At 41.3% G+C, this 21800-nt stretch overlaps 1 protein-coding gene across 6 annotated transcripts in view; it reads right to left on the reverse strand.

The window, feature by feature from the left end:
* The window catches only part of LOC124115806 (transient receptor potential cation channel subfamily M member 3-like), a 291914-nt gene that overhangs the window by 43478 nt on the left and 226636 nt on the right, over positions 1 to 21800 (reverse strand). For 3 of the 6 annotated variants that reach the window (XM_046476935.2, XM_046476940.2, XM_046476938.2), the window contains 10 exons: positions 18970 to 19039; positions 17768 to 17868; positions 17108 to 17242; positions 16594 to 16644; positions 15725 to 15856; positions 12928 to 12942; positions 9224 to 9394; positions 7536 to 7633; positions 6129 to 6357; positions 4425 to 4598 (listed from right to left, as the gene is read on the reverse strand). In XM_046476935.2, the coding sequence (XP_046332891.2) occupies positions 4425 to 4598; positions 6129 to 6357; positions 7536 to 7633; positions 9224 to 9394; positions 12928 to 12942; positions 15725 to 15856; positions 16594 to 16644; positions 17108 to 17242; positions 17768 to 17868; positions 18970 to 19039 (1176 nt within the window). The remainder of the gene's footprint in view (positions 1 to 4424; positions 4599 to 6128; positions 6358 to 7535; positions 7634 to 9223; positions 9395 to 12927; positions 12943 to 15724; positions 15857 to 16593; positions 16645 to 17107; positions 17243 to 17767; positions 17869 to 18969; positions 19040 to 21800) is intronic. The other 3 variants (XM_046476936.2, XM_046476941.2, XM_046476937.2) reach the window with 2 other exon arrangements.

Consider the following 21800-nt stretch of genomic DNA (forward strand, 5'->3'; position numbering starts at 1 on the left):
ATGTTCCATGTACCCGATGTGTTTCGCTACCAGTCTACCAATGTGTGCCTGGGCTGTATGCAGAGCATACACGCTGTTAGCATCCATTGTTATTCATAATAAATGACTATCCTCAACTCATAGATATGTTAAGGCTGTATTAGTCTTACTGACTGACACAAAAACATCACTATACTATGAGATAAAGGTCCACAAGAGTAGTTCAATTTTGGCATCTCTTTGGTTTGGAATATCTGATAATTGTTGTTGTGTTTAATTTCATTCATCCTTTTGTATGACATTGAACAAGGTCAGTGCAATTCTCTTTCCTTTCCTTGATGAGGTATACAGATAGCATACCAAGGTCCAGTGGTAATGGCAATACCTGTTGTCACTGCAATGTGGCTTCATAAACATGATGCCAATGGAACCCAGAAACCTATGACTTCCCCTGCTTTTTCTTGTCAGTTACAGGGGGCCAACCATACATAATGCTTCAGGGGTGGGTGGGGTGAATATTTGTTAGAAACAGAATATTTTTTCTGTGTCAAGACATACAACTTGTTTTGCCAGAAAGGAAGAACCAAACACTTTGTCTGGACCAAAAACATTTCTTTAGGACACCCAGTGAACAATATTTTGTTTGAGGTCAAAACTGCGGGCAAATCATATGTTTCCCCTTTTTCTTATACAAAATATTTTGAGGAAAATCCTAAGCCCCTTGAAAAGTATCTGATGGTCAGTCCCTAAAAGTGTATCACACAAATGGTCAGGCCCTATATTTCTATATTTTCATGTAATTATTTAATTATTTTGATTCTGATTCATGAACACATGCCTACGATATATCAAATGGACAATGTATTTATTATGGAGTTATTTATTATGATTAAGGAAAAGGCCAGTTGCTCCTTAACCATTAGCCTGATGAATTGTTTTCACACTTCTTACCCCCGCCTGCTGGATTAATTTTAGCATAAGGCGCTCTAAAGAGAGTGGCCGGGTCATTTCAAACAGTCGGTGCCTCATTAAACAAAGGCCAACTGAAGAAATATTTTGCACATTTATTCCTGATAGAAAACAACATCGGGATATAAAAATATCCCGATGTTTTCAAACATACCAAGGTTAAGACCAAAGTGAACACAAAATTTGTAAACTTTCTTGAACTTACATGAATTGAGTTATTGAAGGTGGTTTGCGTTTCATGCTAGGAACCTTTTTATATCTTAACATTTGTGCAAATTGATTTCAATAATCATATCTCTGATATCTTAATTTTAATTGAGTATAAATTTGATTTTTTTTTGGCAAATAACAGCGCATTTGTAAATTAAGCCCCCATTACACAGGGCTGCAACCTTTGTGCCACCTTCGAGCGATCAAAAACTGGCCAGGACACTCAATGGTCGCCTAAACCCAGAACATCATGTTTCTATGTAACTGCTCCAGCAGTTGTTCAGCAGTAAGTGCTCAAGTTGTTCAACGTCTGCAACCACAATGAAACACTGCAGGTACATGCCCTCTATTTATAGGCAGGCTGAGGAGGCACTACAGGTAGCTCAAAGGAGGCAGAAGCATTGCCATGGTGTCTCAAGCATTGCCGTGGTCGCCGAATGGAGGCACGGCGATCGCCATACTCATCGTTCAATGCACGCTGTTGGTAGCCCAAAGAAGGCAGAAGCATCGCCCAGATTTACAGGACAATATTTCAGCAGAACGCATCTATTACCTGGCGACCATTGGGCGACCACTTTCCCTTCATTCTGCAACAACGGCAATGCTTGTGCCTCCCTTCTGCCTCCTTTGAGCCACCTTTGAGCAACCGACCTCCTCGGCGACCTTTGTGCGACTGTTTTGAACTTGTTCAAAAATTCATGGCGACCATGGTGTCCATGGCGATGTCTGAACCGCCTCTGTACCACCTTGGAATGACCTAGGCAACCATTCTGCCTCATTTGAGCCTCCAACGACGACCTGGCAAATTTTATGGTCACACACGGGAGGTATAAAGGTCGCCATCCCGTGTAAAGGCCCCATTTTGAACCATTTCAGTAAATTTATTTTCCACACGTTAAACAGAAAAATAACTTAATTTTCGAGGTCATCATGTTGGTTGCAGAAATATGGACATTCGGGTTAATCTAACGTGTCATGTTATAAAAATTGCAGGAAACAATTAATGACTTATAAATATTCACTAATCCTAATTTCAAGCATTTACTATGTTACTAATTATAGAAACGTATGTTAGATGTAACTAAATGGTTATGATAGTATTACGAGATCACGAAGCATGTGGAGTTGTTTGTTTACTGCTGTTGCCAAGTTCCATCCAATCGATGATGTTACGATTCAGATTGTTTTTGTTTACAATTAGTTACACTGAAAGTTGCTAATTTTTAGAAATTAAGGAACTTGAATGTTTTCCTTTCGTCAGCAAACAAAAAATTATGATCAAATCTGAAAAATGATAAAATTATAAAGAAAATATCAGACTGCATGCCTCTCAATCTGAAGTGCCAAAAATCAACAATGGCCATTTCTGGTAGTTGTGTGCCGAGAAGTTTGGCTGAAACTTTTTTAACTCAAGATATTTTCCTTTTGAGGTAAATAAACTACTGAAAGTTTTGATATTGAGTAAGCTGAGCATTTATGCATGTCATATGTAACTAGATATGGCGAGTTTTATTTTGGGGTGTCGTTATGCTATTCACCTGTCAAGTGGGTTTGACATCCGATGCACGGGTAGTGATACCTCTGTCGAATGGGTTTGACGTTAGTGTGCAGAGCTTTAAAAGGACACCTCCAAATAAGAAAACATAACACTTTACGGACAACTTTTGGTTTCTTGCAATAAGCAACATTTCGATGTAGATTCTTACACCATCACCAAAACATAACTTGATGCAATAAACCAGAACTTGTTATCCGTAAAGTTGTACGTTTTCTTATTTACTCACCAACTTCTAGAATGCCAGTCAAACAGACACCTACAACTGCATGGTTGCTGAATACTAGATGATAACTGGGATGCCATGCATGTGCTGCAGGGTCGGTATGACTAGACCGCTGGATGGCTAGCTAGTCGGTGTACAACAGGTTATCTACTTTAATTCTGGTTGGCTATTGGGAAACTAGTTACCAATTTACTAACACCAGTAATCACATGGACGTAAACTGCCTAAGATGATGATATTAACTAAGACAACTAACAGTGGAAATGTTCTCTGGGTAACATGAATTGGCATTCACAATGAAATGTACATATTAAACAAAACATATGGCTACAACATCATTACAATGTAGATTGAAAAACAACAGCAAGTTTGACATTACCCACACCGTTCATGCAGTGAATGGATTTTTGCAAGTGCTTAGATCTACATGCAAGAAAACAACAAGCAGAGCATCTCATATATCAAAATCGCGCAACCTTCGGCTTTTAAACATATTCTCTCAGTGACTGGAAAATTTATGGCATTAATCTGTCTTTCCCCCTCATGTACAAACAAAAATTCTGTCACTACTATCACTACTGTCACTTCTATTCTATCAATACAGTATCAACACTAAGTGTATGCTGCCAGCCACCTCATGATATACATAAATGTTTATATTAGAGCTGAAACGATATCCCGGGACACCGATGCATCATGATTCACTCCATACGATATGGTGCACGATTTGTGAGGTGCTTTCTCTCGATTTTTCACAATACGTTTTATTTCAAAGACGTATATATATATATATATATATATATATATATATATATATATATACGTCTTTGTTTTGTTTTTAATAAACTATTATCACAGATACGTTTTAAATGTGTTTTAACTCTTTCAACACAGTAGGCCGGTAAACCGGCCAAGAAGCATCAAGTCCCCAGATACCATAGGCTGGTTAAAGGGCCAACCCTTAGACCTCGTCACGTCAAAATAGTTCATAATTTTAGGAACCTACCTGTCATACCATTTATTTATTAAATCTATCACATCTCACAATGTCTGAAATACGTATTCCATTTCAATTTATCATTTTTTATCGGTAGATTACAAAATTATTCCTAGGTGTATCGTTGCAGCCCTAGTTTATATACTGTAAATGAAAACAATATGTAATACCACTATATATAATGTACATCTATGTCTATAGTTATATTTATGTCCATATGTAGATAGTTTGTACCCTGCCCTACGAGGATGTTCTGTACAATACAAATTCTTCTTCTTCTACCATTTCTGAACTAATGTCTGCCCTCTAAGCATGTGGCCTCCTCATCCCATTCAACACACCAGCATAGAAGAGACAGTCCAGCTATGTATATCGTATGACCACACCAACAAGCGGGCTCCTTCCTTGATACTTACAACAAAACACCATGTGCGTGACCACCACATCAAGCCAACTCACACTGAAAATCTAGGACTAAATTGACCTACTTCAATCACCTGGTCTTCATCGAAGGAGCTGACTGAGATGTTATCAATATCACTGGCACCATCTGCAAGCTCTTCCAGATGTTCTTCCATTGTCTGAGGCATGAGTTGCAACTCCTCCTTACTCTTGAACTCCAGGGCAGCTACATATGGTGGCAGGAGGATTCCTAGAAGCACCTGAAACATTGGAGCATGGCTACAGAGTGGAGATGGGGATTCCTAGTAGCACCTGAAACATTGCAGCATGGCTACAGAGTGGAGATGGGGATTCCTAGTAGCACCTGAAACATTGCAGCATGGCTACAGAGTGGAGATGGGGATTCCTAGTAGCACCTGAAACATTGGAGCTGCGTACAGAGTGGAGATGGGGATTCCTAGTAGCACCTGAAACATTGGAGCTGGGTACAGAGTGGAGATGGGGATTCCTAGTAGCACCTGAAACATTGGAGCTTGGTACAGAGTGGAGATGGGGATTCCTAGTAGCACCTGAAACATTGGAGCATGGGTACAGTGTGGAGATGGGGATTCCTAGAAGCACCTGAAACATTGGCGCATGGGTTCTGAGTAGAGAGGTTCCCTAGTAGAACCTGAAACATTGGAGCATGGGTACAGAGTGGAGGTGGGGATTCCTAGAAGCACCTGAAACACTGGAGCATGGCTACAGAGTGGAGATGGGGATTCCTAGAAGCACCTGAAACATTGCAGCATGGGTACAGAGTGGAGATGGGGATTCCTAGTAGCACCTGAAACATTGGAGATGGGTACAGAGTGGAGATAGGGATTCCTAGAAGCACCTGAAACATTGGAGCTGGGTACAGAGTGGAGATAGGGATTCCTAGAAGCACCTGAAACATTGCAGCATGGGTACAGAGTGGAGATGGGGATTCCTAGTAGCACCTGAAACATTGGAGCATGGCTACAGAGTGGAGATGGGGATTCCTAGTTGCTCCTGAAACACTGGAGCTGCGTACAGAGTGGAGGTTGGGATTCCTAGTAGCACCTGAAACACTAGAGCATGGCTACAGAGTGGAGATGGGGATTCCTAGTTGCTCCTGAAACATTGGAGCATGGTTACAGAGTGGAGGTTGGGATTCCTTACAGCATCTGACACATTGGAGTGTGAGTTAACAGAGGGCAGAAGGATTCCTAGTTTCCAAAGCAATTTATGAAATCGTACTACAGCACAACAGCAACAACTACATGAGGTGGATAATGTCAGCATCAGTACAATCCACACGGAAACACTGACACAGTCTGGTCACAGCTCATTGTTGCACATTGCACGGTGTCATTCATTCATGAGAAATGCATTCCCATTATGGCCAACATTTGTTTTGTTTGTTAACACCTCACTCAGCAATATTCCAGCTATATGACGGCGGTCTGTAAATTATCCAGTCTGGACCAGACAATCCAGTGATTGACATCATAAGCATCAACCCTCGCAATTGGGATACGATGACATGCATCAACCTATGCAGCGATCCTGACCACCGGATCCTGTTAGTCGCCTCTTACGGCAAGCATGGGCTGCTCAAGACCTATTTTAGCCCGGATCTTCACGGGTCTCATGACCAACAGATGAGCATTGTAATTTGTCTCACGTAAAAAGCATGTGTGCATGACCAGAACCAGAATACACACAGAATCTACAGACAGTATCACCTCATAGACACAGTACATTTACACATAGGGTAGGTGACCAACCTTCATACTTGTATTTTTCCTCATGCGCAGCCCCCCAATCCAGAGGTCGTTGAGTAGCACCTGGCAGCAGGTGTGGGCAATGAACTCCCGGTGGTTGGCGGCCACGGCAAGACTCAGGCAGGTCTGCTCACTGAAGTTCTTCAGCTCGTACGTGAGAAGTTGCTGGGTGTAGTCGTCGTCGATCTTGTAGCAGTGCTCCAGCAACTCCAGGGCCAGAGTCTGGAACTCTCTGTAACACAGATAACACTCTGTAACACAGATAACACTCTGTAACACAGATAACACTCTGTAACACAGATAACTCTCTGTAACACAGAGAACACTCTGTAACACAGATGACACTCTGTAACACAGATAATACTCTGTAACACAGATAACTCTCTGTAACCCAGATAACACTCTGTAACACAAATAACACTCTGTAACACAGGTAACACTCTGTAACACAGATAATACTCTGTAACCCAGATAACACTGTGTAACACAGATGACGCTCTCTAACACAGATAACACTGTGTAACACAGATAATGCTCTGTAACACAGATGACACTCTGTAACACAGGTAACACTCCCTTTGACAAAATGTAACACTCTGTAACAAACAACATTTCTATAAGAAAATCATTTCTAATATCTCAGTGTTTTATTCATACACTGTCATCTCCATAGAAGACTAAATGGTGATCTATTTATTTCTTGCCCGGTGATGAGACTGATACATAATGATAAACAGAATCTCATTTGTTGATAACTTAAACAAACCTAGGCAAAGATGCTTTTCTTTTACTAATGGAATCTACAGACAGGTTGTTGACATGGAATCTATAGACAGGGTGTTGACATGGAATCTATAGACAGGGTGTTGACATGGAATCTACAGACAGGGTGTGACATGGAATCTATAGACAGGGTGTTGACATGGAATCTATAGACAGGGTGTTGACATGGAATCTTTAGACAGGGTGTTGACATGGAATCTATAGACAGGGTGTTGACATGGAATCTACAGACAGGGTGTGACATGGAATCTATAGACAATTTGTTGACATGGAATCTACAGACAGGGTGTGACATGGAATCTATAGACAGTTTAAATTGTTGACATGGAATCTACAGACAGGGTGTGACATGGAATCTATAGACAGTTTGTTGACATGGAATCTACAGACAGGGTGTGACATGGAATCTATAGGCAGAGTGTTGACATGGAATCTATAGGCAGGTTGTTGACATGGAATCTATAGACAGGGTGATGACATGGAATCTACAGACAGGGTGTGACATGGAATCTATAGGCAGGTTGTTGACATGGAATCTATAGGCAGGTTGTTGACATGGAATCTATAGACAGGTTGTTGTGATTCTTAGTGCAATCAGTTCCTAGAACTACCATCAAATTTACTCACTTTGCATAGGATCTAAATTCATCCGATAGTTCTATTTCCAAGTCATCCTGGTCGGCCTCATGTGCCATTGCCTTGAACAGCTTGCATGCTAACAGAGCCTAGTGGAAAAGAGAGATAATATGTACTAAAGTAGTAATGTAACAATCCCTGTACGAGCACAACAATCCCCGCATGAACAACGTAAGTGTAGCTATCATTACACAATCCCTGTACCAGCACAACAATCCCAGCATAAACAACATAACTGTAGCCATCTATCATTACACAATCCCTGTATCAGCACAACAATCCCAGTTTGGACAACATTAGTGTAGCTATCATTACACAATCCCTGTATCAGCACAACAATCCCAGTTTGGACAACATTAGTGTAGCTATCATTACACAATCCCTGTACCAGCACAACAATCCCAGTTTAGACAACATAAGTGTAGCTATCATTACACAATCCCTGTATCAGCACAACAATCCCAGTTTGGACAACATTAGTGTAGCTATCATTACACAATCCCTGTACCAGCACAACAATCCCAGTTTGGACAACATAAGTGTAGCTATCATTACACAATCCCTGTACCATCACAACAATCCCAGCATGACCAACATAAGTGTAGCTATCATTACACAATCCCTGTACCAGCACAACAATCCCAGTTTAGACAACATAAGTGTAGCTATCATTACACAATCCCTGTACCAGAACAACAATCCCAGTTTGGACAACATAAGTGTAGCTATCATTACACAATCCCTGTACCAGCACAACAATCCCAGCATGACCAACATAAGTGTAGCTATCATTACACAATCCCTGTACCAGCACAACAATCCCAGTTTAGACAACATAAGTGTAGCTATCATTACACAATCCCTGTACCAGAACAACAATCCCAGTTTGGACAACATAAGTGTAGCTATCACTACACAATCCCTGTACCAGCACAACAATCCCAGCATGGAAAACATAAGTGTAGCTATCATCCTACAATCCCTGTACCAGCACAACAATCCCTGCATGGAAAACATAAGTGTAGCTATCATCCTACAATCCCTGTATCAGCACAACAACCCCAGTTTGGACAACATAAGTGTAGCTATCATTACACAATCCCTGTACCAGCACAACAATCCCAACATGAACAACATAAGTGTAGCTATCATTACACAATCCCTGTATCAGCACAACAATCCCAGTTTGGACAACATTAGTGTAGCTATCATTACACAATCCCTGTACCAGCACAACAATCCCAACATGAACAACATAAGTGTAGCTATCATTACACAATCCCTGTACCAGCACAACAATCCCTGCATGGACAAACTAAATGTAGCCATCTATCATCATACAATCCCTGTCAAAGTACAACAATCCCTGTACCAGGACAACAATCCCAGCAACGACAACATAAGTGTAGCTATCATTACACAATCCCTGTACCAGCACAACAATCCCAGCATGAACAACTTAAGTGTAGCTATCATTACACAATCCCTGTACCAGAACAACAATCCCAGTTTGGACAACATAAGTGTAGCTATCATTACACAATCCCTGTACCAGCACAACAATCCGAGCATGGAAAACATAAGTGTAGCTATCATCCTACAATCCCTGTACCAGCACAACAATCCCTGCATAAACACTTCCTTCCCTGGTATGTGTGATGAGACAAGGGGAGACAAACCTTGGCCATAGCCTCCTCGCCATGCTGCCACATGAACAGGGACATCTTCTGTCTCTTCATGAGGACGGCCCAGATCATCAGGTCATGGAATGGGTAGGGAAACAGCTCCTCCACCTGCTTGGTGTTCACAAGGTGTGGGATGGATGTCACCACATTGCCTATGGAGGTACCCTGGAAGGAAAAGAACCAGAGTATTCATATCATTTTAAAACATTAATAGGAATCATAGAAAACAACATTAGACAATACTTCATGTGTTACTTATTGCATACATGTATAATTAGAGACAACTAAAAAAACACTACATGTATATTTCCTGTAATTTGAAAACAGCTTACCTACTTAGCTCTTAAATATAGAAACTAATAGATGCTTAACACTACAACCCTTTCAGTCAATCAGTGACATGATTCCACAACGTTTCTGAACAAACAGAGTTATATCTATAAATATATAACCAAACTAATTGTTTGTAAAGTATGAATTATTGAATAATCCATCAACACAATCTGCCAAATGTTGGAACATTTATTCTATTAGTATAATGTCCTCATAGTGTAACGCACAGAAGCTATTCCCCCGAAGCTGTCCTGCATGCTTAGTGGCAAGTCGAGGTGCATCAACCATCTACCTGTTCTCTGTAGTCAAGTCACTACAATGTACAAGGCTGAACCCACAGTCGTGTTCTGGTCAAACACTGCTGACAGTGGACAACGCAAGGCGGTGAATAGGGCAGCTATAATGACACGGTCACTGTCATAGTTAGCAGGGCAGTAATATTGTGACACTGACACTGTCATAGGGAGCAGGGCAGCTATAGTGACACTGTCACTGTCATAGGGAGCAGGGCAGCTATAGTGACACTGTCACTGTCATAGGGAACAGGGCAGCTATAGTGACACTGTCACTGTCATAGGGAGCAGGGCAGCTATAGTGACACTGTCACTGTCATAGGGAGCAGGGCAGCTATAGTGACACTGTCACTGTCACAGTGTGCAGGGAGGCTATAGTGACACTGTCACTGTCATAGGGAACAGGGCAGCTATAGTGACACTGTCACTGTCATAGGGAACAGGGCAGCTATAGTGACACTGTCACTGTCATAGGGAACAGGGCAGCTATAGTGACACTGTCACTGTCATAGGGAGCAGGGCAGCTATAGTGACACTGTCACTGTCATAGGGAACAGGGCAGCTATAGTGACACTGTCACTGTCATAGGGAACAGGGCAGCTATAGTGACACTGTCACTGTCATAGGGAACAGGGCAGCTATAGTGACACTGTCACTGTCATAGGGAGCAGGGCAGCTATAGTGACACTGTCACTGTCATAGGGAACAGGGCAGCTATAGTGACACTGTCACTGTCATAGGGAACAGGGCAGCTATAGTGACACTGTCACTGTCATAGGGAACAGGGCAGCTATAGTGACACTGTCACTGTCACAGTGTGCAGGGAGGCTATAGTGACACTGTCACTGTCATAGGGAACAGGGCAGCTATAGTGACACTGTCACTGTCATAGGGAGCAGGGCAGCTATAGTGACACTGTCACTGTCATAGGGAGCAGGGCAGCTATAGTGACACTGTCACTGTCATAGGGAGCAGGGCAGCTATAGTGACACTGTCACTGTCATAGGGAGCAGGGCAGCTATAGTGACACTGTCACTGTCATAGGGAACAGGGCAGCTATAGTGACACTGTCACTGTCATAGGGAACAGGGCAGCTATAGTGACACTGTCACTGTCACAGTGTGCAGGGAGGCTATAGTGACACTGTCACTGTCATAGGGAACAGGGCAGCTATAGTGACACTGTCACTGTCATAGGGAACAGGGCAGCTATAGTGACACTGTCACTGTCATAGGGAGCAGGGCAGCTATAGTGACACTGTCACTGTCATAGGGAGCAGGGCAGCTATAGTGACACTGTCACTGTCATAGGGAGCAGGGAAGCTATAGTGACACTGTCACTGTCATAGGGAGCAGGGCAGCTATAGTGACACTGTCACTGTCACAGTGTGCAGGGAGGCTATAGTGACACTGACACTGTCATAGGGAGCAGGGCAGCTATAGTGACACTGTCACTGTCACAGTGTGCAGGGAGGCTATAGTGACACTGTCACTGTCATAGGGAGCAGGGCAGCTATAGTGACACTGTCACTGTCACAGTGTGCAGGGAGGCTATAGTGACACTGTCACTGTCATAGGGAACAGGGCAGCTATAGTGACACTGTCACTGTCATAGGGAGCAGGGCAGCTCTAATGACACTGTCACTGTCATAGTTAGCAGGGCAGTAATATTGTGACACTGACACTGTCATAGGGAGCAGGGCAGCTATAGTGACACTGTCACTGTCACAGTGTGCAGGGAGGCTATAGTGACACTGTCACTGTCATAGGGAGCAGGGCAGCTATAGTGACACTGTCACTGTCACAGTGTGCAGGGAGGCTATAGTGACACTGACACTGTCATAGGGAGCAGGGCAGCTATAGTGACACTGTCACTGTCACAGTGTGCAGGGAGGCTATAGTGACACTGACACTGTCATAGTGTGCAGGGCAGCTCTAATGACACTGTCACTGTCATAGTTAGCAGGGCAGTAATATTGTGTCACTGTCATAGTAAGCAGGGAAGCTATAGTGACACGTCACTGTCATACTGACAAAAATGCTGTGAAATTTTACTTTAGAAATGATACCTACAAATTACACAAATTCTAAATCTTTGACACATTCATTGTAAAGACTTAAAACATCACCAGTCAGAGCCATCCAAAGTCAACATAGCAATGCCAACTTACAAGCATGCTAAGTAATTCTATATTATACAAAATATTTCATGAGACAATGTAAGTTAATTACTGGCATTCTGATGATGCTATGGTAGAAATAATTGAAGAAATCACACTGATCAAACCTCAACTTTGGTGCATAGTGAGAAATTAGTGAAAGGGGACAATAACAGTACTGTTAATCCTCTTTAGTTGCTAGCTGTGTTAGTCCTAGTACAGGTGGGGTACTGAACATCATGTGGTTAGACACGCAAGACACAAAGAATTCACACAAATGTCAGTTAGTATATGATGTACAGAGCTATTTCACCATGTTCAATGTAAACATTTAGCTTCAGGTTATCTTGCTAGGGGTGTTGCCTTCTGTTTATTCAAATCCTGAAAAGTAATAATTTTAAAACATTTTTTATTAATCCTGTAAGCCTTGATTTCCACATGAATATCCCAATCACTCTGCAGAGCTAGGTCTTTCTAGCTTTCCTATGAGAGATAGGGAACAATACTGATATCACTGGAGACAAAACAAAAGAAAAGGTTGTAAGAACTGCTTCAAAGTTCTCATTCTCAGAATCCGGGTCAGAAGTGGTCTTCAACAACCCATAGCAGGAATATTACTGAGTGCGGTGTTAAACATCAAACAAACATTCTTATATTATAACATTGGTGTTCTTCTGAGACCCTGTTTACTTCACTTTGCCTTCTTAAAAAAAGAAGCCAGTTTTTGCATTAAAATATCATTTTCCATCAGAATAAAGAAATAATACATAAAATACAATCAAATAGATATTGTTATAAGAATAACTAGTGTAAGTCAGACAACTAGTGTGAGAAAGGTGAACTTTGAAAGCACAAAGACCCATGCAAACACAAACCAATCTAAGCAGATAGTGAGCTAGTGTCAGGCACTGTACCTCTTGTTCCGAAAGCTACAAAGGGAAAAACACCACATTCAGGTCATGCTGTCGGGAAACATTGCAGCATGGCGGTTATAAAACAGGAACAGGATCAGCTGATTATGTTCAACAGTTATAATACAGCTTTGCTTTATCAACAGCACCTGGTGACAATCCTGTTTCTATACAACCACAGATACAAGCTAGTGAAGGACAAGGGAGGTAAGGCCAGTGGACACAAGGGAAATAATTATAGCTAATTCCTATGAGGTGCTGTAACTTGCTATGGGGGATCCAATCTCATCAAAATCTGATCTTAGTCCTTGTTATTGCTAAACAAAGGTCTGAGGACATCTCATTACAGTCCATGCCAGAACTTCTTTGGAGAACTTTGACCAACTAATGAAATAACTAACATTAACTCAGTACTAGCCAATCAGGAAGCAGCTTTCTCCAGATATACAGTACTAGTTCCAAACGGATGACTTTGCTTTAAAAAATATCTTGACAAATTCTTGATTCAAGATTTGAAAACTGAATAAAAGAAAATTCTTGAATGTCAAATAGATGGCTTAGATTGTATGGCAGCACTTCCAATGGGCAATGCACAGTCTCGTCTGTTTATCCCACTGAAGCAAGAGATAGACGATGATTTTGACAGATTCTGTCGTGAAGCCCATAACAATTGTTCAGAATACCTCGGGTTAAATTTGTCGAGGTTGCATGATTAGAAAGCACATTCCGACTGTCACTTTCCAGATCTGGTAAGTGACGCTGTTATTGGTTGGATGAAAGGTTGTTCTGACGTGACCTGTTTCGGGATGTCCTCAGATCTTTGTTTTGCGGTAATGACAACTAAGATCTGATCTTAATGAGATTGAAGGAGATCAAGCCATGTCAGAATTGGGTTTGAATATAAAATTTGCCCCAATATGTTTCTACTTTCTGTCAGCATTATACAAACTCATAGAAAGGTGATGAAAGTTTATGACAGGCATCACTTGGTACTTGAGCTTCTATGAAATAACTAAAAAAACGTTCCAGTTATGAAGTGTTAGACCCAACCCAGTCACTCTCTCATTCCACAAAAGTACACACCACTGTCTCATGTGCAAAGGCCCATCATGGAACATAGGCCCAACCCAGGTGGACTTATAACTGGTTCATAGCCCACCCCAAAGTATTTTTATCAATAGGCATACCTTGTATCATTCTCAAACATTGTTATCAGTAAAAGATCATTTGACATCATCTACTTGTGGTGTACTGCAAAGACCCACTCTGTACAGCCTCTTTGTATGCCCACATCCCCACAACCTGCACTGATGTCCATCACTATCAACATGCATTCCATGCTATATAGGAACAGGCATGATGACCAAGGCTGCTGCTGCTGCTGGCATAGCTTGACGACATGGGGATACATTTATTAATGAGAGGAGCATCAATAAGAAAAAGACACTTATACCTAGCTGGGTAACACAGGATTTGCAAATACACTGAAGGCACATAATACCCAAATCATTTAAACTGCTAAACTTTGAGACTTGTGAAGATAGCCGAGTTCATTCAGAGCGTGAAAGAATTTACATTCTGACAAATATTTATCTAATGTTTGAAACTACTCTACATCCGAAACATGCAATGCATACAATGAGACAGCAGTCATGAGTCGATGCAGTACAGCCAGTCTCTAGTTCAATATTTAGCCTATCTATACCAGGCATGAGCTCGAGATGTGACATTGATGTACCTTGCACAGATTCTACTGGAAATCATCTTCCCGAGGCAAGGGAGTTAAATGACTATAAAAGTCCAGTTTCCACCCTTGCCAAACTAGGCTGGTATTATGGACTTACATTTCGGGTGGACTAACGAGTCTATGCATAGTCCAATCAAAATCGCGCAATGAAAATGAAATCCGGTTCGTAAACTGTCGTGTAGATTTCGGTCGATTGCAGGATTTGCAAAGGATATGCACCGCCAATGTGTTGTCAACAGATATTTTCCAAATCTTTTCATGTTTTTAATCACTTGATTTGATGAACTTCGCGATGTAAGACCCATTTTATCACAATATAGATCTTGATTATCGATTAGATCGTCTTGACTGGGTGCCACCATTTTGTTTGAAGCAAATGCAAGTGATAGAAGAGGTGGAGTCTGATTCGTCCATAGGAGAGGCTTAGAAGGGACATAACTTGTAATAACCACTGGTGGCGCTATGATCGAGCCCAGGAATTCAGGCCTAGTTCAGCAAGGGTGGAAACTGGACTTTTAAAGTCAGCTAACTCTCTTGCCTCGGGAAGATGACTCGAAATATGCATGTTGTAACATATGATTCATACAGACCTGGAGGGAAACAGTCATCTACATATCCTCCATAACTTTCAAGTGGTATTTAACCCCTGATCTTTGACACTGACTTACGTCAGTCATAGAACTAAGACCACCTTGTGGAATGGGGGCAGATTCAGAACCGTCTTGTTCATGACAAAACTTAAGGTTAATCCTAATATGGTTTGAAATTTGGATTGTTCACAGGACAAACAAACTTGCACACCATGAAGAACAAATTGGCATGTGTGAATTAAAGGAAATTGCTTTCAATATTTTGCATCATCTAATTTCTTTCTGAGAAGATGAAAGAATAAGAGTTCTTTTAACACAAATCAAATACCTTTCAGGGACATGTAAAAGCTTCAGTAACCAAATTCCAGTGCTTGTCCTGGTCTGTATGAACCCTAGTTTATATTCCATGAAGACGTGACAGAAAGACAGGGGAAAAGCTGATTTGAATATTTATTAAACTCACATGGTTCTTGAGTGCGAGGTACTTCTGACGGAATCGTTTTCGACAGTATGATGAGCGGAACGCGCCTCCCATGAGATGTTGGACAACAAGCCCCACATCAGGTAGCGTGTAGCTGTAGTTGGAGGGAACATGCTGGAAAATATTGCAACATTCATTACTTCGAACCTTTATACAACTGTCATGTGTTTTATACCGCCGTACTCAGCAGTGACGTGACAGCAGCCTGGTTATAATCAGGTCTGGACAACACAAGCCAGGGATTGATATGACGAGCAATACCTCACACCATTGGGGTACAATGTTAACAGGTCACCAGGACTCTCACTGCACATTTGTTTGAGTCAAGAGCATAATTTAAGTCATGCATGAGCTTAACTCTCTGTCTACAGGACATTTATAAAAAAGTCATGAATATTCTGTTGATTGAAACACGTCATGAAACAAAATCAAAAGTTTGTTGCAGTCCTTTGAATGCATTTGTAGCACTTAGTGAGTGAGTGAGTATGGTTTTACACCGCTTTTAGCAATATTCCAGCAATATCACGGCAGGGGACACCAGAAATGGGCTTCACACATTGTACCCATGTCGTGAATTGAACAACGCTTTAACCACTAGGCTACCCGACCGCCCCTGTAGCACTTAGTACTGACTGATATAAATAGGTCAAACATGAATCATCGAAAAAATATTTCAGTGTAGTTTGGGTGAAAACTGCATCAATCTTACAGGATTCAGTTTCTTGAAAAGTTATTGTCCTGTATCTACCTGACAATATCTTCATTACCTTCTCAGTAACTGCCTGTTTTTACAGGTTGCTGCATGCTCACGGGCATGGCCAAACACTGCACACGTCTTCTTGTTGTCTTACCTTTCGGATGTCACGGATCAGGTATCTTAAGGTGTTGGTTGGGCCTTGCCTCTGTTGTGAAAACACATTTTAAATTGATAGTACACATGTCCTGTGAGTTGGGTTCAATGCCACTTTGAACAGTATTTCAGTTATTTCATGGCATTTCAGCCTATATAATTAGTGTTGGAGTGAGTGAACAGTTATTGCTTTTAAAAAGACACATCAGCAATCTTGCAGCTATTTGCGGAGAAAACATTTGGACAAAGCCCGATAATTAGTGACAATATTCAGATGGATGTGGTGCTGACACACCAAGGATCATTATCTGGGGAATCTTGGATTTGAACCAACGTTCAGTAGATCCTGACTAAGGGAGGTAACTGTGCTCCAGATCTAGAGTGAAGACAACCAGCAAGAGTACATATACTACTCAAAAGAAGTTAAAGAACACCCATATGACAGTAGATAACCTGTCTAGTGATGCAGTAAAACATATGGGTGCTGGTGGCCATGGTAATTATATAATCCTCACCGTGTTGTAGAGGATCTCCAGCCGAGGGATGGTGAGGAAGGTGTGCATGCTGACTCCGTTCTCCAGCAGCAGCTTCACAAAGTCCACACGGTCGTTGATAAGGGCATCCATCATTGCTTGCTCCAGAGACCCTTCCTGAAACATACAACATACCACTAGCATCATGCAGGTCAGCACATGGAGTGTCAAGCCTTCCGTTTCAGCAGGAATGAATCTAAGGGATGAATGCTTGAAACTGCTTCCTTTGCATTGATTCACTTGGAAAATGTCTATACTGTCATTAGCAACATAGCAGGCCGTCTACAGTCAAAACTTTTTCAACATGTTTAAAAACAAATTAACATATAGTGACATTCTCCCAATCGCAACTGTAAAGTCTATATATCTTATTCTGTCAGCCTTTACATAATACCAAGTCTTCCATAAACATTTAGAAGTTGGAAGAAGAGGAAGACTTTTTAGGAATAACAGACAACAAAGAAGTCTATATCCACAAAAGGTTTCATGTCTTCATTCCTATTATACAAAGAAAATAATCCTTACAGAAATCAAACATTAATACATTTCACATTAAATCACATCCTACTCTCCAAATGATCCAAATGTTAAAGGGAGGTAACTCTGCTGTATGACATGCAGAAAGATGTGTATCGAACTCACCGGCCACTCCTGTCCATACACAAATATATGGCTTCGTGCAATGTCCACTCTGTCCCAGGTGAGAGCTAGACTCAGCTGGTCAGGAGCACTTGCGTTGGTACCTGGAACATGTCATAATATTTGTCATAATTTATTTGCAGGTCCCAATCTCTAAACACAGTATATTTTTATAATAACCAATGGTTGAAACCATTTGAAACATATTGGCCAACGATTAGGTAATGTCTCATTGTTAAGGCAATATTTCCCTCCATCTCTGCGATAACAGGAGATGACTGCATGGTGTTAAAAGTAACACAATACAAACAATGACAAAATGAATATGTTCTCAGATTTATTCTCAACACGAACATGAGATAAAATTTTCTTACGAGGAATAACTTATATCCATAATATTTTAAGACTGTGGTATAGTTTGGACGGAGAACACATATGTGGTGGTTCGATCCCTACCCACATCATGTCCAAAGATACTGAAAGATCACATGTGTAACCCTGCCTGGTGCTCTGCATTAAGGTAGGGCGGTGGGTTAGTCTAGTGGTTAAAGCATTCACTTGTCTCGCTGAAGACCCAGGTTCGATTCCCCTCATGGGTACAATGTGCGAAGCCCATTTCTGGTGTCCCCCGCCGTGATATTGCTATGCGTAATATGCGTAAAACCATACTCACTCACTCACTGCATTAAGGGGCTAAGACAAGGACAGGTCAGCTCAGAGTCTGCATTCTGTGTCTGAGTAGGGTATCCATGTTAAACTGTGGCAGGGTATCTCATTGGACTAGCACCATAAAACAGACATTAGTCTGGAGTAGTACAATGCACTTGCACGCACGCAGTAATCTTGAATGCAATGTTAATCCCCATTTCAGGAATAAAGCACTTTTAAAGTGTGCAGTCATCTCACTGAAGTCGGGGCGGTCGGGTAGCCTAGTGGTTAAAGCGTTCGTTTGTCACGCTGAAGATCCGGGTTCGATTCCCGACATGGGTACAATGTGTGAAGCTCATTTCTGGTGTCCCCCGCCGTGATGTTGCTGGAATATTGCTAAAAGCGGCGTAAAACCATACTCACTCACTCCCTCACTCTCATTGAAGTCCTTGGTTCTCTTACAACATGAGAAGAAACTGCGAGGCCATGCTTTGAGTGCTCCTCTGTGCTGGAATATGGCGACAAGAAGCTCAAGTCCTACTCACTCAGTCACTCACCTTTGAGCAAAGCAGTGAGGATGGCCAAGTCTATGTCCTGGGATCCTTCACTCATTCGGAATACTGTTATCTGAAAACAACAGCAATCTGTATGGAGATAGTTGACCGAGGAACATGATCTGCTCCCTACATCCAAGTGTTACACTCTGCGATGATGTAGCTCATCTATTGATTTTTGTGAGTTTTCTCCCTTACACTAGTTCAACGGAGGGTGAATCTTGTCAAGTGTGCAAAATGACAAACAACAAGAAAACATAGTTATCACTATCCCCTGCCATGGGGGACATTAGAATTGTGTTCGTTCATACAGTAGTGAATATAAACCATAAAAGTCATATAAAACCTTAAAAAGAGACAGCCACTAAGGCCGCTTAATGTCATCTGAAAAATTGATTAAATGTGAAATTAATTAACACAAAAGGCCCCTTCTCTAGAAAAAATAATTATGACTAGGTTACTGAATTAACAATGTTATCAAGACATCAGTTCTTTTCCTAATTTGTTCAGAAAAAGATAGGTGGGTGAGAAACAGCCAAAGTTCTAATTAAAGTTATGTGTAAGTTATTTTAGTGGCAGTTGAAACCATTGTAGATATATTTGTAGCAACTGTCAGTTGTAGCAGAGGACTGAAATACCAGTAACACATAACAAGTGATGTTGTGGGTTGAAACCAGTTGTAGATATATTTGTAGCAACTGTCAGTTGTAGCAGAGGACTGAACTACCAGTAACACATAACAAGTGATGTTGTAGCATGGACTTGTATATAGGTCCGTGGTTGTAGCAGATGACTGAAATACCAGTAACACATAACAAGTGATGTTGTGGGTTGAAACCAGTTGTAGATATATTTGTAGCAACTGTCAGTTGTAGCAGATGACTGCATTACCAGTAACACATAACAAGTGATGTTGTGGGTTGAAACCAGTTGTAGATATATTTGTAGCAACTGTCAGTTGTAGCAGAGGACTGAACTACCAGTAACACATAACAAGTGATGTTGTGGGTTGAAACCAGTTGTAGATATATTTGTAGCAACTGTCAGTTGTAGCAGAGGACTGAACTACCAGTAACACATAACAAGTGATGTTGTAGCATGGACTTGTATATAGGTCCGTGGTTGTAGCAGATGACTGAAATACCAGTAACACATAACAAGTGATGTTGTGGGTTGAAACCAGTTGTAGATATATTTGTAGCAACTGTCAGTTGTAGCAGATGACTGCATTACCAGTAACACATAACAAGTGATGTTGTGGGTTGAAACCAGTTGTAGATATATTTGTAGCAACTGTCAGTTGTAGCAGAGGACTGAACTACCAGTAACACATAACAAGTGATGTTGTGGGTTGAAACCAGTTGTAGATATATTTGTAGCAACTGTCAGTTGTAGCAGAGGACTGAACTACCAGTAACACATAACAAGTGATGTTGTAGCATGGACTTGTATATAGGTCCGTGGTTGTAGCAGATGACTGCATTACCAGTAACACATAACAAGTGATGTTGTGGGTTGAAACCATTGTAGATATATTTGTAGCAACTGTCAGTTGTAGCAGATGACTGAAATACCAGTAACACATAACAAGTGATGTTGTGGCCAGACTCGTGCAGCAATCGACAGCAGCAAGTACAATCTCGTTAAAATCACATAATCATTTACTGATTTCACAATTTAGTTATGTGCAAATCGATTTCTGGGTTAATCTTGATGTCACAAGCTGGAGTTTGGTACGACTACAATGGTGCATGCACATGTGTGTGTTGTGTGCAAGTGGTGTCTGTGTGTGTGTGTATGTGTGTGTGTGTGTGTGTGTGTGCGTGCGTGTGTGCGTGCATGCGTGCGTGGCAGTAGGATGGGGGGGTGGGGTAGGGGGGTGAGGTGACATGGGGTGTAACGTCACATTCAAGATTATTGCTGCTTTATAGCGACGTGTGGGGAGCGGGGGGGGGGGCTGCTTGAACTAGAGTGGACTGATGCTGATTTTCACTGCTAGCTCACTGAGACACCATGCCGCAGTTTAACATGAATACCCAACTCAGACACAGTATACTGACTCCGAGCTGACTGGTTCTTGTTGTTTTACCCCCGAGTGCCGAGCACCAGACAGGGTAACAAGAAGTACCATCTTTTAACATCCTATGGTATGACGCATCCGGGGTTAAAACCCCTGGCTTTCCACTCTCAGGGCAGATGCTTTTCAACTAGACCACGAAAGCGGTCTAGTTCTGGACCCTGCAGCTTATCAGATTTTAATTGCGTTTCTGCTGGGGAAGTTAGATGGCACTGGTTAAACATAAAAATACTGGGAAAAGCATGGTATCCATGTGGAAAGCTATTGCCTATTAACCACATGCTGACTTTAATCAAACTATCTTTATGCTCTGATTAATTTGGTTGCCATGGAATCTAAACCATAATTAGAATGGAAATGATTTGAACAATCCACTTGTTTGATCATCTAAGCAATGCATTATTGACTCTTTAATTTGGAGAACAACCCCTTAAATAAATAAAGATATTTTAAAATTTTGATGCCTTTTACAATATAAGAAACAGGAACTGAAATGTCATGTTATTTGGTTCTTGAAAAAAGAAGAAAAGTTTTTTGCAATATTGTCCAAAAAGGCAAAAGTTGATTGACGCTACAAATAAACATGAAATATCTAAAGTCATCATAATTTATAAAACTTTTATCATAATTTATAAAACTTTCTGGGATTCATGGTTTCTGAGAAAAGATCTGTTACAAAGTAAAAAGTTGATGCATTGAACCAAAAAGAGCCCTTTCATACATAGAGATTATCAAATAAGCAGGTCTGTTAAACTGA

The sequence above is a fragment of the Haliotis rufescens genome, unplaced genomic scaffold, assembly GCF_023055435.1.
Source record: "Haliotis rufescens isolate VD_foot unplaced genomic scaffold, xgHalRufe1.0.p SCAF_1, whole genome shotgun sequence".
NCBI classification, from domain to species: Eukaryota; Metazoa; Mollusca; class Gastropoda; order Lepetellida; family Haliotidae; genus Haliotis; species Haliotis rufescens.